This window comes from Seriola aureovittata, chromosome 17, assembly GCF_021018895.1.
Source record: "Seriola aureovittata isolate HTS-2021-v1 ecotype China chromosome 17, ASM2101889v1, whole genome shotgun sequence".
In the NCBI taxonomy this organism is placed as follows: Eukaryota; Metazoa; Chordata; class Actinopteri; order Carangiformes; family Carangidae; genus Seriola; species Seriola aureovittata.
In genome coordinates, this window is record NC_079380.1 from 1,471,543 (window position 1) to 1,495,000 (window position 23,458).

A 23,458-nucleotide genomic window follows, 5' to 3' on the forward strand; every position below is an offset into this window, starting at 1 on the left:
CAGAGAGACAATTGCCTAGTTTAGTTGCTAAAAACCATCGTGTTCACCAAGGCCTATGGCCTCTAGCTCCCTCATCTCCTACAATCTCCTCCAAGCATTGCCATCCCTATTCTGTCTCGTCTTGTTTTCATCTATTTGTTTTATTTATTTACATTGTGTTTCTTACTCTGTAAAGCACCCTTGGATACCTTGAAAAGCGCTATGAAAATCTAAGATATTATTATTGTTATAATTAGCTTTTGGCTCTTCAGCGGATCTACATATCCTGAGCACAAAGTGTCAGAGGGAAACTGTAAAAGTGAACTCTGCTTATGTGAGTGCTTTGGATCATGTCAGTAAATTGTGGCAGAGCTGAACTGAGCTTCATGGTATGCAACAAGAATGTGGCGGACTGAAGTGCCTTTGCAATGCCAGGATAATGACCTCAAAGAATTTGTTGGCATAAAATAACATTTGGTCAACTGCAACAACACAGGTTGTACTGTGGTAGCTGGATAGTACTAATAGTAGGTAGCTAAGAAATAAGGGTGTTGGGAAGAATAGGAGAAGGGTTGAGGGAAGGAAAAAGCATGAAGCTGGAAACACTCTAGCTGGATGGTGATGAGATGCTTGCATTGATCTAAGAGAATAGAAGATACTAAATGTCAAAGCTGGTGTCATAAATAACTGAAGGTCCAAAGGAGAGACAGAGGTGAATGTATCACCTTAGGGATTGTCTGTATCTCACAAATGCGGATGTTTTCATTTTATACCTATATTGTCAGGGTTATTCAAAAATAATGATAGATGGAGCAAGGGAGGGGGAGAGAGTAGGCAACATTGTCCCTGTATGGGTCCACATGACTGTCTTCCTTCTACAGAATCTAGTGGCCTGGAACTGGTGCTGTTGAGGACCTGACCACATTATACACTGCTCCAAAAAATTAAGGGAACACTTAATTGTCACTGTATAACATCAATATCAATCTGTCCATTTAGGAAGAACAAGTGATTGTGAATCAGTTTCACCTGCTTTGGTGCAAACAGGTGCAATGGAGAGGCAAAAGCATGATAACCCCCAAAAAAGGGAATGATTTAACATGTGGTGGCCACAGACAGTTACTCTCTCCTGATCCTTCCTGAATGATTCTTCTGTAGTTTTGTGTTTTGCATCCATACATGCGGTCACAAGAAGGACTGGTACCTGCTCCTCTGTGTGAGGAGGAACAGGAGGAGCACTGCCAGAGCCCTACAACATGACCTCCAGCAGGATACTGGTGTTCATGTTTCTGACCAAACTGTCAGAAACAGACTCCATGAGGGTCTGACGTCCTCTAGTGGGACCTGTGCTCACAACCCAGCACCCTGCAGCTCGATTCGCAGAGAACACCAGAATTGGTGTCTGCCATTGGCGCCCCGTTCTCTTCACAGATGAGAGCAGGTTCACACTGAACACATGTGACAGGCGTGAAAGAGTCTGGAGACGCTGTAGTGAACATTATGCTGCCTGTAACATCATCCAGTATGACCGGTTTGGCGGTGGGTCAGTGATGGTCTGGGGAGGCAGATCCTTGTAGGGTCACACAGTCCTCCATGTCACAGCCAGCGGTACCATGACTGCTGTTAGGGACTGGGATGAAATCCTCAGAGTGATTGTCAGACCTTATGCTGGTGCAGTTGCCCTGGGTTCTTCCTGGTGCAGGACAATGCCCGGCCTCATGTGGCCAGTGTGTAGGCAGTTCCTGGATGATGAAGGCATTTATGCCATTGACTGGCCCTCATGTTCCCCTGACCTAAATCCAATTGAGCACTTATGTGACTGTCCAGGTGCTCCAAGTCTGGAAGGAGATCCCTCAGGACACCATCAATGAGCATGTCCAGACGTTGCCAGGAGTGCATACAGCCACGCGGGGGCCATACACACTACTGAGTCACATTATGAGTTGCCATGATGAAATTCACGCAAGTTGGATCAGCCTGTGATTTCAATTTCTTACTTTGATTTTGGGTGTGATTGGGAATCCTGCCCTCAGTGTGTTGATGATTTTGGTTTCCATTGACCAGTGTTATGTCATTTTGTTATCAAAAAATTAAACAATGTACATCAATAAGATTTTCAACTTGAATAATAAGTTAATCAAGATCTGAAGTGTTCCCTTGAATTTTTAGCATTGTATATTATATCTGGGTTACCCTGAAAACATGAATGTCAAACTTTTGGAGGCTGTGTAAAATGTAATTAATTTGACTTCATGTCAGTAAAGTGCAGGAAAGTGAACCGACGAAGCCTTTCGGATTAGAGGTGAAACGTTTTAAAGAACCTCAAGCAAGTCCAGTTGCCTTTCTAAATCTCTACAGTGTGTCATAAAGGATTCACTTAAGATGAGCTACAGTCTAGTCTCTTTTAGCATGTAAGACCTGCTGAGGTTAGTTGGTGGATTACTTGTGTCTAGGGATAACCTTTCTCGAAAAGACATGTACCAGAAGGTACACTGTACAGAACTCCAGGCTTATTATATTTTGCAGGAACTGCTGGTTGGATTATTTATTCTGCTTGAGATTGATGTTGCAAGATATGCACCACACATGGCAGGTTATCTGCAATGCTATCTGCTTGCTTAATAAATATGGCAGGAATTTGAATAACTCGGGGTCTCATCATCTAAGATAGAGCGTAAAATCAACTGAGATCAACATGCAGATGATGTATCAGACTGTTGTGGTGAAAACAGAGCTGCGCCTGATACAAACCTGTCCATTGTCCAATCCACACCTCAAACCTTACAGTTGCGAGCTCTGGGCTCACCCTTAGAAACAGAGTGAGAATATTCATAAGGAGCTCAGAGTAGAACCACTACCCCTTTGCATTAAGAGGAGCTAATTAACATGCTTTGGAACTCTGATGAACTGATTAGGATTCGTCCTGGCCTTCCCTCCTTCCTGTGTAGGTATCCTGGGGAGGTCCAACTGGGACACCCCAGAGAAGACACAGAACACACTGGAGGGATTACATACCCCATCTGCTGTGGAAATACCTCAAAATTCCCCAGGAAGAGCTGGAGAACTTCTTGGCTACCTTGCTTAGCGTGTTGCTACTGTGACCTAGATAATTGATTAAAAGTAGATGGATGAATGGATGGATGGATGGAGGTGACCCGGATACTATTATTTTCAGGGTACAATCATAGAAATAAAAGATTTTATATGTGTAGTTACAACAGGTGGGGGCATGGCCTGGTGACCGATGGGAGATTGTAACTGCAATGCAATAGATGGGAGCAAAGTGGTCCATTAAAGCACTTGTAGGTTTAATAACTCTTCAAAGCCCCAGCCTGTTCTACTGCTCAGTGCCAATTCTGCCCAACCATCAGGAACTCACGTGATTCCCTTCCAAAGTGTCGTCCATGTAGTAAATCCCACATGGTCCAGACTCCATGGTCCACAGTTGGAATGTGGATGATATGGACTCTACTGGGTATTTGGTAGAAAGTGATCTACACCAGTCATAATTTAAGGTATTAACAACTTTCTGTTGAAACTCAGATCAAAAATGGACAGAGTTATGCTTCAAGGCCGATGGCGTCTTGTGTCTACTCCATTGAGGGGACACAAGAAAGTGAAATAGCACTTAAGTAATGTCATGCTCCTGAATCAGGTCAGTTGTGAACCTTGCATTTCGCTCTCCAGGTGTCTTCAAATTCCTAAGTACTTCCTCTGTCCATGGATAAGTAAGATTTGAGGACTTTTTTTTCTTTGGAAAAAGCTCCTCGCATATTAAAAAAAAAACATCTTTGCTTTTGAACATTCATGACCAAAATCCAAAGCAATCTTTGCACCTTTATAAACACAAATACTGAATGTCTGTCTATTAGGGCTGTCTACAGTGGATTTCCACTTCTAAATCTTTGGCAAGGCCAATTTCCTTGACAGTACAAAATCAAGTAAAATAGGAAAAAGGAACAAAATAGTAAACAAACAAAAAATAAAACAAGCAAAGTCTCTCACATACAATAATGTTGAACTAGTCACATGTTGATATTTATTTGTGTTTGGGTTAATGAGACTGCACAAGGAAAGGGAAATGATGAGACTCAGTTTGATGTCATGAGAAAGATGGCAAGATGGAGTGTGGGGCAGTAGACTGTCAAACGCTCACGCACACAAACACAAACACACAAACACACATGTTCACACAAAAAGAGGTAAAAGGAGGACAGGGAAGAAGGAGGAAGTCCAGAGAAATATTTGAGAACATGCACCTCTATTTTACGACCTTCTACCACGGTGCCATGTAATTTCTCTCTGGCCCTGTCGGCGTCCACGCTATGCTCGAACGTTACGAACCCAAAACCCTGCATGCAGGATGGAGAGAGGCAAGAACAACATGCACATTATTTTTGCACATATCATATTCAACATTACAGTGAACAGTGGCTTGCGTCAATAGGAGCACATCGAATAACAACATTTTCAGCTTTATGATCCTATATTAACCGATATCCAATAATATTACACAGGTCTGAAAAAAAAAAAAGCAAATTGACTCTGCACAAAGCCCCGCCCCCTTAGGAACAGTTGCTAAGCCTGTCAAGCTTTTCAATTCTAGCATGACACATATGCAGTTTTTTTTTAAATCCAATGAGGGTATGACTGAGCGTATGACCCATTGATGACTCACAAGCAAAATCACAAGGAACATGAGTCACTAAGACAAAGTTTGTGGTTCGAAAACAAACCTGCAATTTCCGTGTACGGCCATGGGTGTCGCCGAAGACAACAAAATGAGAATCGTCAAGATTGATACTTTACTGATCAAGCACACTCTAAATTGGACACAGACATGGATGTGTGCACAGGTCTGTTTATACTACACTGGGTAACTGTTTAGGCAGATTTCAGACAGAGGCGGACAAAGAGAAGCTTCCCATTCTTATATGGTAAAGGTAGATTTTACTGGCTGAAACCTAACCTAATCCTGAATATCTGAAGAATGTGAACAGTGAACAAATTGAAATACTGCGTAAGACATTTATTCACAACTGTGAGTCATTGGAATTGAAGCCTCCGCTATTTTCTCCCATTCATTACCTACACTGTCCCATTACACTCAGGCCTCAAGGGTTAATAACATGGCTCAGTAATAAATGTCTGCTTTTGTAGCAGGAGCTTTATGACAATCGCAAACAATGTAGTTGGACATAAATCATCTGCTGCTATGCTCCCATACTGCAAGGTGGTACGGCAAATAGATTCCTCTGATGAAGTCATTATAGAGGAAATTAAATCCACCAAAAGAGTGAAGTGAAAAAAAAAAAAAAGACTAAGTTATAACAGGAAGCTCAGCACATCGGCCAAATTCAAAGAACTCATAAACAGCAAATAGTCTTATTCTAAAAATCTCAGGAGCTTAAGGACTTTAAAAAGGAGCTTCATCTCTGACGAACACCAGTGTGGCTCAGTGTAAAAGAAGCCTGTTGTTCTACGGAGGACATTTCAATAAACCACTATTGATCAGCCATGACTCTCTGGCTTGTTAATGTGGAAACCTTATTTATATACTTGATTAACTTTGAACATCAATCTGCAACATTTTCATCAATATCAAAATCTCATTGTCCCTAAATAATGTGATTTATCACTGAGTGTATCATTGGCTGCAGAGATCCTGTTGTGCTGCAGCGCAGTGTTTTGTTGTGGTAAAATAATGGGCCTCCTCAATAACACAGTCCGGTCTGTACTTGTGTTATCATGGACTTATGAAAGTCATAAGTCACGGAGCAAATACAGTCCCAACTCAAAATCAGCATGTAGCCAAGTTTACGGAAGTCCAGATGTTCTTGTACTGCCCAGTCAGCTGATGCTTTGAGACCATCCTTGTGAGAAATGGTTATCATACATGGTTTTAGAATAGTTAGATTTCATATTATTATTTCTATGAGCAGGGCAGAGTTTAGTTATTTCGGGAACTGGCCTTGTAGATGAAGTCTGCTGCACAATATGAACTCTGGCTATACCGCACAGGTATGTTGAGATGTACTGTACATTGCAAAGTTCGAACTCCAAACATTACTTCAACCTTTGCAGAGACTGTACTGAGAAAGGCCTGATTTTTATTATGTTATGTTGATCCAGTAGTGAGACTTTAAACAAACACAAAGAAGCAGAAGCATTTAAGTAAAAGTGAAATAGAACAGAAACACCATGTACCTTCGAACCGCGTTCGTTGAAGATGATTTCCACATCTAAGATTTTGCCAAATTGCTGTAAAGAAACAAGCAAAAGCAGAAATGCTGGGTCGTTCATTTTTAAATCACTTGATATTTTTTTTCAATTTGGCAGAAAATTAAAACACAACAGTTTTTTTTTTCAACCCACACTTGTGTATGTATGTATGTCAGATATTGTCGCACTTACGCCGAACATTTGCCTGAGGTCTGGGTCTCTGAACCTGAAGGGGATGTTGGAGACATGAAGTCTCTTGGGCTGGGCCTTGCTGTCTGTGCTTTCAGGTACGGTCTGTGTTGGCGGCTGACTGTCCGTCTGCGCCGCATCATCTGTCTGCTGGAAAAAACAGAACAAAAGACATTGACACTTGACATTATTTAAAATGACACAGTCAAACATTTATTGGCACATTTTTTTCCCATCATTACCAGTTGCATCACTGCTCAAACGCTCTTCAGTACATAATTAAACCTTAGAAGTTTTTTTGGGTATTGAACCCCGGTCGGAGCTGTGCAGGAACCAGTGTCTTTTAAATGGCGTGGTCAGAGCAAAGTGCTGATGGAACAAAAGACAGAGCCCCTCCCTCCCCCTGTGGAGTCTTTGTGCCCCTTGTCAGTGGAGCGTCAGCTGGGAGAGTTTCCAGTCGTCAGCATGTACGACCTGACAGTGAGGACACTGAGATGGAAAAGTAAAGTAAAGTAAACACAACGTGGGGAAGTCATGTTCACTCCTCGCTAGCGCATTGTGTGTCTACATGAATGTGCAGATTGATTTTAAAACATAACACTATCAAAAAAACCCTCTAACATCGGGCTTTTGTCTCATATGGAGAAGAGTACAATCAGCATTTCACACGTAAAATGACTCTGTAGTAGACACAGGTATTTACCAGCTGTAAACACAACACCTGGGTGAACATGCCTTTTCCGATCCGTTTTACCTGTATTTACGGCAGCTGGCAGCTCACTCCTTCTCCCCTGTGTGTGTGTGTGTGTGTGTGTGTGTGTGTGCTCTGTGTAACTGCATGTGATGAAATTGGTCCCTGAGAGTGAGCCACACCTCTCGCTCTCTCTCTCTCAATTTTTGTTAATTAGTTAATAACCTTTTTTTCGTCCGTGTTGAAGTAAACAGCTCAGCTTTACCGAGTGGTCCTGTGGCTTTTTGTGAAGCGGATTAAGACGTGGAAACTGAGTAGAGCGTCAAGCTAAAGCTTCACAGAGACCACCAATTAGAGGGAAGTTATAAATCAGACAAAACCACGTAATGAGTCTTAACGGGACAGAATTCTATACACAAAAACACAGACATAAGAGATGCTCGTGCACACACGTGCACAGTATCCGCAATTAGCAGTGTTTGTCCTTTAGTTCTCAGTGTGAGTGAGATCAACAGCTGTGAAACACAACAGAGGATTCAACAGTCTCCTGTTACGCGAGTGTGTGTGTGTGTGCATGTGTGTGTTACACAAATTGTCGATGTGTCTCTTTCTTGACTTTAATTTATGGACAAGTCTTGTTCATGAGTTACTGTAATATGCACACACAGTGACAGGGGAGGGTAACACCCACAACACCAAAAACTGGCCTCAAAAGATTAGAATTAAATCAGAGTGACACCTCTCTGACAAGTCAAAGAAGAGTGTGTGACATAACTGACATAATTTGAGGTGTGACTGTGTTTCTTCTTTGGTTGAATAATAAAAGTGAGCATGAGAAACTGCTGCCATATCCACGTGTAACATACTAAAATCATGATCCTGCAGAAAGACAATGTTCTCCATTCTTCCCTCTCATCTCTGTCTCCCAGTCCCAGGCTCCAGGCCAGCTAAAAATACAGTCTGCATATGTGTGTGTGTGTGTGTGTTTGTGTGTGTGTGTGTACGTGTGTGGGTGTGTGAGCTTGAAAAGAAGAAGCAGCATAAGGCCAGCAGACTGCAAGTCTTCCACGCAACGCCTAGGTGTATACGAGCACATATGGAAAGGATTGTACACACACAGCAGCGACCGCCATCTGTGCAGAGTCCGCGGCGACATCCGCCTACACGAGCGTTGGAGAAATAAAACAAACAAACAGCGAGACAAAGCATCTTCATCTCATCCCTTTTGGCATCAGACACTGATATGAGGTGAGGCCGGGCTGAGTGTAGAGCCGTTTCAGACATATTGGAGATATCAAACAGTGATGATTGCCAACATCAGCTTCTCAGAGAAGGAAAGAAGACATGGAAATGTAACCTGAAGAGACGATGTAGTGAAAAGGCTTAAAGAAAAAACTTTCTATATTTAAAGTCATTCTTTATCCTAGAACCTGTTGTTCAGAAACAGAGAAAGCACTGAAACAAAAGCCTCTAATATTGATGATGAACGATTGGTCTCTGTGAAACATGGATTAAACCAAATGTTAACCTTCGTCTTAATGAAGCTTCTGCACCTGATTACACCATAGACTGTAAATAAAGATGGATGTAGCCTCTGTGATGTCACCTACAGGTTTCTGAAGAGCAGTTTTGAAGCTCAGAGTGAGCTGCTCCACTGTCCCCATCTTGGCAGTGCCTGACTCCGCCCCCTAGCTCCCAGCTAATCTGGCTCCGTGGGTGGAGCCGAGACTTGCATGACACTCACCCTCTTGTCACTCAAAGAGGCAACACCCTCAATTATGCTTAACTTTAAGTCTTAATAAAATGTAAACAGGTGAGTTATATAAACAGTTGTCATGAAGGAGGAAATTAGCTCTAGAGACCAAAACAGTTTTTGTACCAGACTGTAAACATGTTTATTTCTGCTGTAAAGTTGGACATTTTAACATTGGAGTCTATGGGGATTGACTCACTGTTGGAGCCAGACTCTAGTGGCCATTAGAGGAACTGCAGGTTTTGACCCTTTTTTTTTCAGCCACAGAGGTTGCCGCTTGGCATACACTAATGCACATGCTGCTGGAGCTACTGAGCGAGGTGGGGGTGTGGCATTAATTTATAAATCAAATTTCAGACCTTTAAGTTAAGCCTTTCTAGTGATTAATGACACTTTAGCTTTCACCCAGTTTGTGGTTGAACCAACTCACTGCAGTAGTAACACTCTCAAGGAGGTTTTTTTTCTTGCCACTGTTGCCAAGTGTTAGCTCATGTTGGGAATTGTTGGGTCTCTGTAAATAATGTTATTAAGAGTACTTTCTAGACCTGCTCTATTTGAAAAGTGCCTTCTGATAAAGAAAAATTGACTTGAGTTGACACAACGGACCAAGCTTTGGAAAAAACCACAGTAAATGGACCCTGAGTTTAGATTTTCTTGATATTTTTCTTTCCAGTACAGTTTGTTCTGACGGCGGCTCCAGAGTTGAGGCAGTGGGATCATTAAAATAAGATGAGTTCATTCCCTATGAAATGCAGAAACGTTTGGTCCAAATATGGAGAGGGTTCATCCTCTGGGGAGAATGAACCTTTCTTTTCACCTACACTTTGTCTCCGTGTCACAAAATGCCACTGCAGAGTGTCTGGATGGAAATATGTGATCACTTGGACATATGTGTGTATTTGGTCATATATGATGTGGGTTTCACTGCAAGTTTATAAAAATCTTTTCTCTCTCTCTCTCTCCTACTTCCCCCCTCCCTAACCACACACAGCATGGGGCTCACAGTGAGGCTGACGTTGCTCCATAAACACTCCGACCAGATGAGGTCATTCTTCCTGGATACACACTCAGCACACACACACACTCATGCTACTGAGAGAGGCAGAGAGATCCCGATTCCCACCCCCAGCCACTAAATATTATGCAGATACACTAAGTCCATCCATTTACAGCCTTTTATCATTCGTTATAAGTGTTTCCCAAAACTGGCTTCACTTTTTCTAAATACTTGCAGCAAGCACAGTGTTCTTTTAAATACCTACAGCCTTTCTAAATGCTTTTTATGAACTGTTACAGTCAATGATATGGACAGAAATGTAAATAAGTTAATGGATTTTAACTAAAAAAAAAATATATTTTTACTTTGATAAAATGATAATATAGTTTGATCATATTATTATTATAATATGATGATACTAAAAAGGGATTAACAAGAGTATTGAATTATCACCCTATCCGCTAATATACTGGAATCTTTGTATCTATTATCATTTTTGCTTTGTGTCTTTAGTTATGAAGTGAATTAAATCATGAAGTAAAGTAAAAGTAGATTTACATTAGCATGTGGCTAGTTATGGCTGAAAAGGTAATAGTGCAGTTTTCAAATTACACGGGCCACAATTTTATCCAGGTGAACTGAAGTTGTATATTGATTCAGCTGGAGCTTCGTGAGGATGGTTGGCCACACCGTTAAATAAAGCTCTGAAAACATCTGCATATCTGTATCCTTGTGTTTATGACGCTGTTGAGGAAGAACACCACTCTCTAAATCATTCTGGAGTTTGACAAAATTAGACTTAAGACAAGATTTAGTATAGATAAGCAATCTAGCCTCAGCTTGTCGCATGACATTATTTTCATCGGTCATTGGGAACACCAGGACCTGGTCAGCTGCAGCGTCCAGCTAGTGTTACAAATGCAGAATTAAATGCAATGGTGCTAAGCACATTATGTTATAACCCTTCCAAGGTGAGTATTGAGTCTAATACAGGGCATCAACAGTTAATCATACTATGTAGGAAAGCAGGAGATGTGTCTTTAAAGTTAAAATCCAGTGTTTCACCTTGTTAACATCCATATGATGTTTTTATATAACACAAGACATATGATGAGTGAAATAATCATCAACACCATGACTGAGTGTTTCCACCTTGAACTGCAGTGAACCAATGACAGTCTCATAAAAACAGATTCAGACAGCCAGGGTTTCATACGTCACAAACCTAAGGAACAAATCCTGTAAACTTATGGGGATAGGGGGCGGGACTAAATAAACCTGAAAACTTGTCAGTACAGAGAGCCAGAGTTAGCATTAGCACAACTGCTAACACTGTGTCAGCCACTGCCAGTTACAAGCTAACAAACAACATAAACAGGTAAAAGATGCTAACTACGCTGACTTTTCTGATACGTCTGCTAGTCTCTGATTCTGGTCTCAACAGACTCCTCCTCTGAGTCTGGGTCTGACTAGAGCAAGTGGGTGGTGGGCGGGGCTAAAGGCCTGATCCAGATTTCTCAATCAGGAAGTAAGATTAGATGAGCTTTAGATCCAGTTTAAAGTGTGAAAACCATGTTAAACTAAATATAAATCATAGCAGAGGATTTTTACAGAGTTTAAAACATGTCTGGAGAGAAACTTTAAAGTCTTTACTACAAGGCTATTACCGTAGCCTTAATTATACACTTTCACCAACAGTTAGTGGTGGAAGAAGTAGATTATTTACTTAAGTTAAAGTAACAATAGAACTCCAAAAGTGAATGCACCTGTTCTAAAGACAAATGGTCTCTGTGATGTTTTATGATGTGAAAATATTGTTAATTGATGCGTTGCTTTATAAGCAGCATTTTACTGTTGGCGCTGCTTGAAGTGGAGCTAGTTTTAACTAGGTAGTTTAGTCCAGTGTTTCCAAGCAGAGGGGCTGGGCCCATCCAGGGGGAGTCCTGAATAATCCTCAGGGTCATGAGATTATCAACAGGAGAGAGAAGAAGGGAAAACAAAGATCTGTTTTTTTGTTTTTTTAGTGATATATAATTAGATAATACATAACGTGTCTCGAGGTCTTGTTCACAAGTGAGGGTAAAACAGCATGAGTTTGGGAGGTGGAATTGGTGCAGCATCAGTAGTAATGTGGGAATTGTAGAATAAAATGTAAGAGCCCTCAGCACGTCATTAACATCAAAGTTCATTGTGTTCTTTAATTAACAAATAAATGACATCAACACTTAATAATACCATGTGGGAAAGCAGGAGATGTGATTACTTGTAAAGTAACTAATTACAGCAGAGTCATCCAGTTACTTTTACACAAATAAATCATACCATGGAGTTAAACTCCAGGGCTGAAACTAACTCCAGCTGCTCACTGAGCACCTTTTTAAGAACACCTGTACACCTGCTTGCTCATGCAATTATCCAATCAGCCAATCATGTTGCAGCAGTAGAGTCAGGTGAGGAGCTTCAGATAACATCAAATTCACATCAAATATCAGTATCTCAGTGACTTTGTGCTTTGGATTGGAGCAACAACAATAGCATCCAAGACACTGTCCTCCTGTAAAAATCAAGGCTGGTATGGGTCAGGTTATTGATTACGTTTTGTTGCTAGGCGACATTTAGTGGTCGTAGTAATTATGACAGGAGCAAAGGAAGAAGTCAGGTGATATAGAATAGAGAGAGACAAAGTCCACGTCAGGAGGAGGTTGTGGTTGTGGATGGCTCAACATAACACCGGAATCTGGTGTTTGATTCCCATATCAAAGTAGCTTTTTATATTGTAACCATGACAACAAAGACTGCGTAATGTCGAGGAAGTACTTCTTTTAACCCAAATCATGTTTTTTACATGAACCTAACCGAGCCATGACTGTTATTGTAGTAACCATGACAACAAAGACTGCGTAATGTCGAGGAAGTACTTCTTTTAACCCAAATCACGATTTTTACATGAACCTAACCAAGCCATGACTGTTATTGTAGTAACCATGGCGACAAAGATATGTACGCTGCTGTCCATATAGTCTATGTGTTTATTATTGTAACCATGACAACAAGGTCTTGTAGGTCTTGCTCCTTCCATTGTAGGGGCACTATTTGAGGTGACACTCCTATGGGTCGTATCAGAGGGTTGAAGTAAACGGCCTGTGTGGTTGTTGAGGTTGGAGGAGTTGTTGGACAGAAGGGCTACAGTTACTCAGATAACCACTCTTTACAAACGTGCTGAGCAGAAAAGCTTCAGAGTGAACAACACGTTCAGTCTTGAGGTGGATGCACTACAACAGCGGACGACCAAGAAAGGTTCCACTTCCTGTCACCAAGAACAGAGCATGAGGCTGCAGTAAACTTCAGTTCCCCCTACATCACGATATTTTGGGGCTGAAATTCAAAGTTGGGGCAAAGAGCTGAAACATGGTGGAGTGAGAGAAACAGACCCAGAGGCAGAGAGCACATAGCTGAAGAAAAAGGAGGACAACAAGAGGGAACAAAGTAGTGAGAGGAAGGCTTGATGATGTGGGGGAAGGAGTGGAGCAGACGGACCTGATGAGACTTCCAGATGTACAGTATGCCTTCTTCTTGCTGCCAACGTGCTTTTGTTGTCTCACTCTCTCCTCTGCTTGAATAACTTGTGGGTTTCAGCCAGGAAATCATCATCATACAACATTCTCAGCACTCAGTTTTCAAGGAATGAGGAAGAACTGGAAATGTGATATTCCAGCTCTACTTTCAGGTTGATTTTTTACTATAATACTGTGATCGGTGTCCCCTTACGGTCCAGTCATCACGGTGCAGATGAGAGAAGACAGGAAGGGCAAAAATGCTGATATTTTCTTTTGAGTTGCCTTAAATAACTGGGATGGCGCTTGACCTCAATTTGACCAAACGGCAAAGGTGAAAACATGATACGGAAATATAAGACTTTGTCAGATGCTCTAAAATAATGCAAAGTCTTTGGATATTAAAAATATCCACATATCCAAGTGCATATTGTCCTACAAACTTCATTTAGTGAAAAGTAAGTGAACAAATCAATAGTGAGTAGGCCTACAGTAAGAGAACAGATGAGAGAAGAGTCTACATCTACACATAAGGTAGTAGGGAGGTGGAGGTAGCGGTGCACCTGGATATGGGCAGGTATGGTCTGGACATAATCCTCAATGTTCTCTCTACACCCAGTCTCCTTTGCTGGATCAAACACTAGAGTGGATTTGGATTCCTCTCCATCTCAGCCTGTAGCTTTGCAGAACATGCAGCCATGGCCTCATGGAAAAGGGCCCTCAAAAAACGGTCAAACAAGGTCAGAGGTCATTCAAATCTCCATGGATCGTGGCAGAGGACGGTCTGGACGTGTCTTGCGGTTTGGAGAGGGTGGCCAAGATCTTCAACAATGAAGATTGCCTTAACACAAAAGCCTTTGTGGGTATAAAGTCATGTATATGTCAAAGTTCTCCTTCAGGTATCTTACAGCATCAATCCAGGAGCCCCATCTGACCGGGACAGCAAAAGTGACATGACAGAAGCCAAGCCAAGAGCCTGCATGAAGGCCTACAGCTCCAGGTGACACTGGGGCGATTGAAGTCCTTAAAGGTGTCATGGAAAATATCTAGCATCAAGTTGCAGAGATGTGCCAGGCACGTGATGTGGTTGGTGTTGGAAAAAAGCTGACACATCGCTGAAGTTGATGTTCTAAGAGTTAAAGCAGAGATGCTGTATAACAGAAGACGACGCATTACATGCAGCACCAATGAAAGCAAATGCTAAACACTTCCTGTCTCCTAAGTGGGCGTGGTCATGATTGTTTGTTCATGTCCAAACATAACAACAATACAATACAACACTAGATACAGTTTGAATTTACACCTGATTTTACTGCTCAGTCTCATACTCTCTGTTTTCCCTCCAAAAACACTTTAATAATAATAGCAATTATAGTGTTATATAAGTTTTATTTCAGTTTTAATTCATCGTTTCACCTATGGGTCGCTCTAAACTTTTGCAGCAGTGAGTTTGTTGCTGAGACAGAGACAGGTCTCCAATAAAGTTCATTTTCTCCTGATCCGTCTGAAAAATGGCATTTTAATGTCAGAATGTCCTGAAGATTTGTGGCTTGTGAAAAATTGATCCAACATTTATTTCAGTGATTATGAGGCAAAAGAATCATAATGTGTGATCAGGTTCACTTCTCCCATTGGAGTGAACAGACTCAGACCTGCTGCTGGTCTCCTGAAGGGGCCGGAGGTGGAGAAACCCTCGAGACACAGATACAGGAAGTGATTGTGAGTGTACCCTCTCCTCTCTCAACTGACTCTGGTTAAAGCAAGCAATGACTGTCTGAGAGACAGTGGTGAAGTTAACTCTCTCAAGGAAAACAAGGTTTTTCCTCCACAGCTAGAGGAGGTCTGCCCCCAGGCTACAGAAGAATGACAAGGACACAGTGACCACAGGCATCTGTTATCTCCAGCAGGTGTCAGATCTGGAACAGATCATCATCACTTGTAGTTTAAAGTAGCTATCTTCAGATTCCATTTTGGCCCAGTAATTGATGAAGACAACTGTGATTGGCTAATTCTAAGCTATAACTGGGCAGATATGGTATATAATCTGCTAATAGCAACAAACCCTGAGCAGAAAGAGAAACTAGCTAGCTGTCATCTGAATGAGAAGATTGGCTAGCTGTTAGATAGGGCAGCTCATAAACATTGATATTTGAATTGGTAGATTGGTAACATTTTGTTACCAATGGTGAGTTCCTTCTCCCAATTCATGGTTATATCCTCCTGAGTTCCTCAGCAGTAAATCTAATTTTTGACATTTCACTCACACTGCACCACAAACTTTGTTCCTCAAGTTAACACAATGTTTTATATTTTGTATTAAGAACAGTAAGGAAACACTTTTTCATCATCATTTCTTAAGTGATTTGGTAATTGAAGTGTACCTGTAATTAATATACAGATGAAATGTATTTTTAATCTTTCCCCCTACATGTCAGATTGTTGTCAGATTGAATGACCAATGACAGCTGTTTGCTACATACAGATATCAACACGTTGCAGTAAGTCAATATTTTATAATTAAGGTTCTTCCCAGATATGCACTGAGCTTCATCTTATATTCAGATCAATATTTCATGTGTGAATTGAGTTTCAAAGTCCAGTTGAGAAAGAGAAAGAAAATTAAGCACTTTTTTTGCAGTGCTGTGGAAACACAATATTACTATGCAAAATAATACCCATCTTTATGACACTTAAGGCCAGTGGTGTCATAAATATTTATGAAAATGAACAGAGTTATAAATGCAGAGACCAATGACTAGCAGGATTTTTTGTTGCCTGCAAGGCTGCACTTGTATATGCAGCATTAAAAATCATATGAATTCTATTAGAACAATAGCTCAACTAGATTTACCGTCTCACAGTTTTATGCCTCCGCCAACCAGTCAAGTTGTAGTCATGGTCACAATCTCTCCTTCAGTCCCTGAGCTACAATGTTGAATAATGACCAGAAATGTTTTAGCACAATGTTATGATGTCACAGTGAAGTTGACCTTTGACCTTTGAACTTTTGTATATTAAATGTCATAACTTAATTTTATCCTCATAGACATTTTTTTTTTTTTTTTTAATTGTGTCATAATTAGCAGATGAATTCTTGAGTTATGGCCATTCTAATCAGTTCATCCTTGAATCCTAGTGGACGCTTGTGCCTGATGTATGACATTCCCTTCCAGGCATTCCTGATATAACACGTTCACAAGATATGGACGGATATGAGGTCACAGTGACCTTGACCTTTCACCTTTGAACACCACAATCCAATCATCATCATCTAAACATTCACCATGTCATACTTCTCAATGAACAATGGTGCACCAAGACACGTTTGATGAAGTAAATTCGAAGTCGAAAAACTGTGTACAATTAACTTTGTTAATTGTGAAACTTTTCGAAAGACGATGTGCTTTCACAGCAAATTTAAAAGAGTCTGAGGTTTTTAGGAGCCAAGAATTTGTGGGACTACATCAACATCAGCTTTCACTGTAGTTGTCCACTTGGGGAGGTTCCACATCAAAACTGTTTGCTATGGTTTAGAAAAAACTGTGGTGGAATTGCTCACTTGGTTTGGTGTAGACCAACCCTCCACGACCTGAAGATCTGGGTATCTTTCTGAATCCAACTGGACTCTGATGCAGTTTGTTTGTGGTGTGTACACAACCAGCCAAAGGATGTTGTGATAGAAGATATGTGAATTTAGCCAGCATTCAAAAGTTACACTACCATTAAATCCATCTGAGGATCAGAGGATCAGTGTCAAAAATGGGTCCATATGAACAGTTAGTATAATTATTGCCCTTAAAGGCCTTGATTACTTTTTTTTCCCGAGGTCTTGACGAACTGAACCAAACTACAGGTGTGAACGAAAATGTAAGTATCCTCTTCCTTCTCAATGAATGAGAAGCAAACAATAATACATTTTGACAGTCTCTCTCAATGTCAGGGACCGGTTTGAGTCCAGCATCGGACGGCCTTTGCTGCATGTCATTCCCCCACTCTCTGCCTCCCCATTTCCTGTCTCTCTACTGTACTATCGAATAAAGGCATAAAAAGCCCAAAAAATATATACTTTAAACATTGATGTTATTCACTGATGCCAAATTGTTGCATCAGCATGACTAAAATAAATCTGAAGAAGAAGAATGTGAAAAAATTACTTTAGAACATAAATTTATAGATGGATTATGATCCCACACCTTCTGGTCATAATCTAAGTCTACAACTCTGTATCTTTGGGTCATGATCTGGTCCTGCCACCTATACCTTCAAGTAATGGTACAAACTGTACCTTCAGGTCATTGTCCAGTTCTACTGCCCTAGTCATGATCCAGTCCTACAACCCTGTGACTCCAGGTCATGGTCCAGTCCTAGAACCCCCTGTCCTTGATTCAGTTTTACACCCCTCTATCTGCAAGTTGTGGTCCAGTCTCACATTCCTAGGTCTTAAGACCACAGACTTTTACCCATGCATTACATTTACATTGACACATTTGGCAGACACTTTTATCCAAAGCAACTTACAAGTTAGGGACATCACATCTTAGCTTGTAATCCATTTGTACAAACCAATGCAGTGGCTGCTTGTTAAGAAATGGGAGAAACTACTACTACTGAAACCCAGCTATTCCCAACTTTAACACCAGCTTCTCCCACAATGCCTTACTGTGGCTGTGCCGGTGACCGTCTGACTGCCGGCGTCTGACCCGCCCTGCTCACTGTGGCTCTGCGAGGACTGGTACATGTTGAGTGGATGCTCGCTGACGGAGGCCTGGACACCGGTGTAGTCCTGTGGTGCTGCTGGGTGCTGGTGTGGATGTGGGTGGGAGTGTGGATGTGGATGGGGGTGTGAAGCTGTGAACTCAGCAGGAATGCCGTTCTGGGGAGGGGGGGCGAACTGGGCTGATGGGTAAGCCTGAGCCATGGATGGGTCCGGGGGTGCCGCGGTGTCCTGGTTACCCTGTAGGAACAAAGACATGCACTTTTTAATTTAGACAACTTCAACAGACCATCCTTGTAGATTTTGCTCCCGTCCTGTTTTGACTGTCTTAAATTCCATTCAGACTGTTCTAAGGAAGGCGATGTTGGTTGGTTGGCCACTTTGGTCCAGACTGAAATATCACCACCACATTCGAATGGATTAACATTGAATTTTGTACATTTGGCATCCCCAGAGGATAAATCATATTGACTTTGGTGATCCCCCTACTCTTTGTCTAGCGCCACTAGCTGGTTGACATTCTTCTAACACATTGAAATGTCTTGACAATTATTGAATGAACTGCCATGCAGTTTGTGACTTTCTTCAGTCCTAGATGACGCATCGCAACGTTTGTCTGCCCACTTGCAATACCTTCACGGCACAGGTTGGGAGCCACTGTTCTAGAGCAAAATATTTTCTTTCCTATTGTTTAGATTTCATTGGAATTTGCTAGGAATAGCATTGGTCCCCAGATGATAGTCTTTAGTTGTCACTTTTTATCCAAAATTTCTACCTGACTGCAATTTGTGAAATAAATTTCTGGATTTATGTTTGCTGTGGATCCCAGATCCCTGTCCCCAGAGGATGAATTCCTGTAGTTGTTGGCCCTGGTGGCCCATTTTTGGCAGTGTCAGCAAGAATATCATCACAATCCAATTATGATTCACATTCCTGCAGCTGGCAAGACTTAAAGAACATTACCAGACTGTTTTTCATTACAACCAACACTTTTGGACTGAATACTGAAGCCTTGTGTGACTGCTAGTCATTTATCTTAAATAAAACAAAGATGATGGGCAGTCATCTTAAGCAAACAGCTGTCTATGCTAACATTAGCTACGTAGCAATAGCAAAACTTACAAATACCTCCTTTAATACACTTAAACACAGGTAAACACCGTGTGTATTGTGCAGAGAATGGCTGCTAATGTACAATGAACTCGTCCAGGCCAAACAACTTTGTGTTTTTTATAGATTTTCATGTGTATGAAACATCTCAGCTGACTGGAGCTGTGAGTCACAAAAAATGGTGGACACATTTTTGAGGATAGAAAGTGAATGTGCTCCCAAAACACTTAGTGTAGTGAGTAAGTATGTGTGTGTATGTGAGAGAGGCGACTCCTGTGGGACATTTATATTTCAGAGAGAGAGAGAGAGAGAGAGGTGTAGCCATATGCAGGAAAAAGAAACAGAGAGAGGGGGGTGGGGGTGGGGGGTGGTGCAGACAGTGAGTCTTGGCTAAATGCTCTGCTGTGTAATGAGAACCACATTTAGAAGGCTGAAATATGCTTTACGTGGCAAAGTGCTGCACACACACACACACACACACACACACACACACACACATACACACACTCACAGGCGACTCAAGGAATACAATTTAAATTCTGAATAAGTGCACACAGAGAGAGAGAGAGAAGAGAGGAGGAATTTCTCTTCCTCAGAATAAGATGTCTCTCTGCATGTTTAATCTTTTCATGAACTATTTCTCCATTTCTCAAAAGACAATTCCGCATTAGACTCAAATCTGTTTCTTGTGTTTTAATCCTAAATGACTTTGCCCCTCCTCCATTGACTGACTCTCCATCTTCCTTCTGAGAACACCATAAAATCTATTGATCACATAAAATATTGACTTCGCTTCCTTGAGAGATTTGTTCAGTCAGCATTCTCCATGAAACTCAGTGGAACAGTCAGATCTGCAGGTCTATCAGTAACTTCACTGACGGACCTTGTTTAGTACAACTTGGCCATTAGGTTAATCAGTCCTGACAACACAGCACTCACCAAAGTAATTAATGAGATCTGGGAATTTGACGACATCACTAAAAATAGATTCAACTGGGCAAGAAACAGGAGCAGTCACATGATCAGACAGGAAAATTACAGTAAGTACAGAGGGTCAAAGTTAAAGCAGGAGGGTGAGTCTGTAAACTCTGATGGATGTTTACAACACCTTTGTTTTCTACCCAGGGTTGATCCTCTGATCACCCCCCCACCCCCGTCTGACCTATTTCAGGAGAGGCCACCATTCACAGGTCTCAACACTTACTACAGCTAGAACTCCAGACTATGCATCCTTGCATGTCCACACCTTCCTTTGGTTTTTGTTCTGCCTATAATGCAGGATGATATAATGCATGCAAAGCAGTGGGGAGCATAATTTTGTATTAAATTCTAATTCAAAGGTGCTTTATTGGCATGAAGGTTTTAGAAATACGACGTTGCCGAAATATAAAATACAAAATGTAATAAACAACACTGAGATCGATTGTAATTGTATATTTACACTATATATTTACAGTGTATGTTTAAATTGTGAGCTTCCGAAGGACTTCAGAAAAATACATTTTTGGCAAAGACTTGTTTACTTGATTCACTGAGGGAAATCAGGAGGTCAAACAGGTCGTAGACATGCTATGAGAAGTGAAAAAAAAAAACAACACAAATTGTTTCTGTTGTTTGTCTTATCCCCACTTGAGCTGTTAAGACAAACAACAATTCGTGGTTGTGGGGAGTTATACTAGAGCAAAACCTGTGACCCTGGCAACAAGCACTAAGGTCAGAGACACTGCCCAGAGGTATTGGGCGGAGGGATACACTTACAAGAAAAAGTTCCAGCAGTTAACCCCCACCACAGCTACAAGTTTAAAAAAATAGATGGAACATTTTAATGGGTGTTGAGGTGTTCGTCGGGGCATTTCTTTCACTTCATTTGAATATACATATATATTTAATTGCTCCTAAGTGTTCATTCCCCAACAATATGGATGTTGCATCCTTTTATGTTTTCTCTGACACTGACTACTCTGTCAGTCCTATATTCTGATCCTGGAGAAACCTTATTCCATTTTAACTGCATTTTGTTTTATAGCTTAATTGACAAACTTGAAACTGCAAACAAGTCCTTCAAACTAAACAGCAAAATCCATCCATCTGTTTTCTTTCGCTTGTCCGGGCTTGGGTCGTGGTGGCAGCAGGCTAAGCAGGGTATTCCAGACATCTCTCTCTCCAGAAACGTTTTCCAGCTCCCCCTGGGGGATCCCGAGGTGTTCCCAGGCCAGATGGGATATGTAATCCCTCCAGTGAGTTCTAGGTCTACCCATGGGTCTCCTCCCAGTTGGATGTGCCCAGAACACCTCCAAGAGGAAGGCGCCCGGGAAGCATCCTTATCAGATGCCTGGACCACCTCAACTGGTTCCTTTTGACATGAAGGAGTAGTGGCTCTACTCCAAACTCCCTCCAGATTTCAGTGCTCCTCACCCTATCTCTGAGGCTGAGCCCAGACACCCTACGGAGGAAACCCACTGCAGCCACTTGTACTCGGGAACTCATTCTTTCAGTCACTACGCAAATCTCATGACCACAGGTGAGTTTTGGAACAAAAATTCCCTTTAACTTCTCTTATAATGCCCCTCTGAGCTTTCTGGCTTGTTTGGGGTTTCAGTAAGCATCAGAGGTTGGGAGGTTTGGGAACTTTTTCTGCTAAGAAAAACTACTTAGTTAAGATCAGTAAAAGATCAACCAATCGTCCAACCTGAACAACCATCACAGCGTTTGTTCCAACTCTCTGATACGACCCATAGGAGTGTCTCATTAAACAGAAAGTACCGGACCTTGGTTATCATGGATATTATAATAAACATGTGGAGTGTACCAACAGTGGTGTACTGCACTTTTGTTGTCATAGTTACGACAATAAACGGTCATGGCTTAGTTTTAGGCACAGAAATTGTGATTAAAATAAGTACTTCCTTAAGATTAGATTATCTTTGTTGTCATGGTTACAATAATAACAATGCTATGAATAAATCACCGCTCTCATGTGTCATGTTCCTGTGTTTTGTTGACCCAACCTCCTCACATGACTACGTCACTCCTTTGCTCCTGTCGTAATTACTACGAACTCTAGATGTCACCTAACAACAAAACAAAACGATTGGTCGGAAAAGAGCTATTGTCTCAGTCTAACATGAGGTAAAGGAAGAGAGTGTCTTCATCCGACAGTCATTTGTAGGTTTATTGCTGCTGTTTTCTGTGTCACTGACAAACAGTGTCACCCATAGCACGCATGGTTGGACCAGAGGTACAGTTCAGGTTCAGGTAAGGCCAAAAACAAACTGACTTCATCGTAAAACTGGCAACAAACCCATATGTGACTACCAGGAAGTACTCCCCAGTTCAGAGAGGATGGTGTGAGGGAAATAGAAAGAGGAAAGAAGGACTGAAATGTAGGAGAATACCCACTTGATTTGTCTAAGTCAGACTGGTGAAGCCTGAAGCTTCAGCTGAACTTTGGGAGATTTCGTCCTCCATTGTTTACAGCAGAGTCTGAATATGAGCAGTGGGAGGGACGACAGCGATGCAACTTATTCAGTTTACATACAACCTTTGAGTATCGTATTAAAACAGACTTGGAAAATGGGATTCCTCGCTCCTGTCCTCTCACCGCCGAACAAACACAACAAACCTTTTCCAGTTTGCAGGGTTCCTTGGCTTCATTTCCAAACACTCCTCTCCCTCTCTCTCTCTCTCCCTCTCTCTCTAATGCGTAAATTCATCGACTCCTGCCTGCGTCTGATATAGATGAAGATTAAAAGATGAGGTAGAAAAGAAAGAGCTGCATGCACACACACCAACACCCACATAAACAGAGCATGCAGACCTGCGTACTAAACACGCATACGCACACACACACACACACACACACACAGCCCACAAAAGGAGCATGCAGCATGCTGCCTTCTGCAGTCACAGCACAAACAGTGTGGAGCGAGAGAGCGAGTTCAGAAGTGACAATGAGGAGAGAGAGAGAGAGAGAGAGAGAGGGGGAGAAAGAGAGACGGTGGAAAAAACAGTGTGTATTCTCAAAAGTACCTGCTCTACCATCTCGCCTCTGCCTTCCTCCATGCACATCCAGCTGCGCTATAAAGTCCAGCCCGCCAGTGTCTGCCTACAGCTAGCATCAATTATGGATGGCTTTGTGTGTGTGTGTGTGTGTGTGTGTGTGTGTGTGTGTGTGTGTGTGTGTGTAGTGGGGGAATGAGCAGAAGGAGGAGGAGGAGGAGGAGGAGGAGGTGCCACTGTGAATGAAAGC

The 23,458-nt window shown here is 41.7% G+C and overlaps 1 protein-coding gene across 15 annotated transcripts in view; it reads right to left on the reverse strand.

Moving 5' to 3' along the window:
- The window catches only part of rbfox1 (RNA binding fox-1 homolog 1), a 342,107-nt gene that overhangs the window by 56,707 nt on the left and 261,942 nt on the right, over positions 1-23,458 (reverse strand). For 13 of the 15 annotated variants that reach the window (XR_008830032.1, XR_008830031.1, XR_008830029.1 and 10 more), the window contains 4 exons: positions 18,046-18,339; positions 6,394-6,540; positions 6,187-6,240; positions 4,239-4,331 (listed from right to left, as the gene is read on the reverse strand). Coding sequence is in view for 11 of the 15 variants with exons in the window: in XM_056400638.1 (XP_056256613.1) it covers positions 4,239-4,331; positions 6,187-6,240; positions 6,394-6,540; positions 18,046-18,339 (588 nt within the window). In the remaining 4 variants the exon portion in view is untranslated. Of the gene's footprint in view, positions 1-4,238; positions 4,332-6,186; positions 6,241-6,393; positions 6,541-18,045; positions 18,340-23,238; positions 23,342-23,458 lie in introns of those variants that run through there. The other 2 variants (XM_056400636.1, XM_056400635.1) reach the window with 2 other exon arrangements.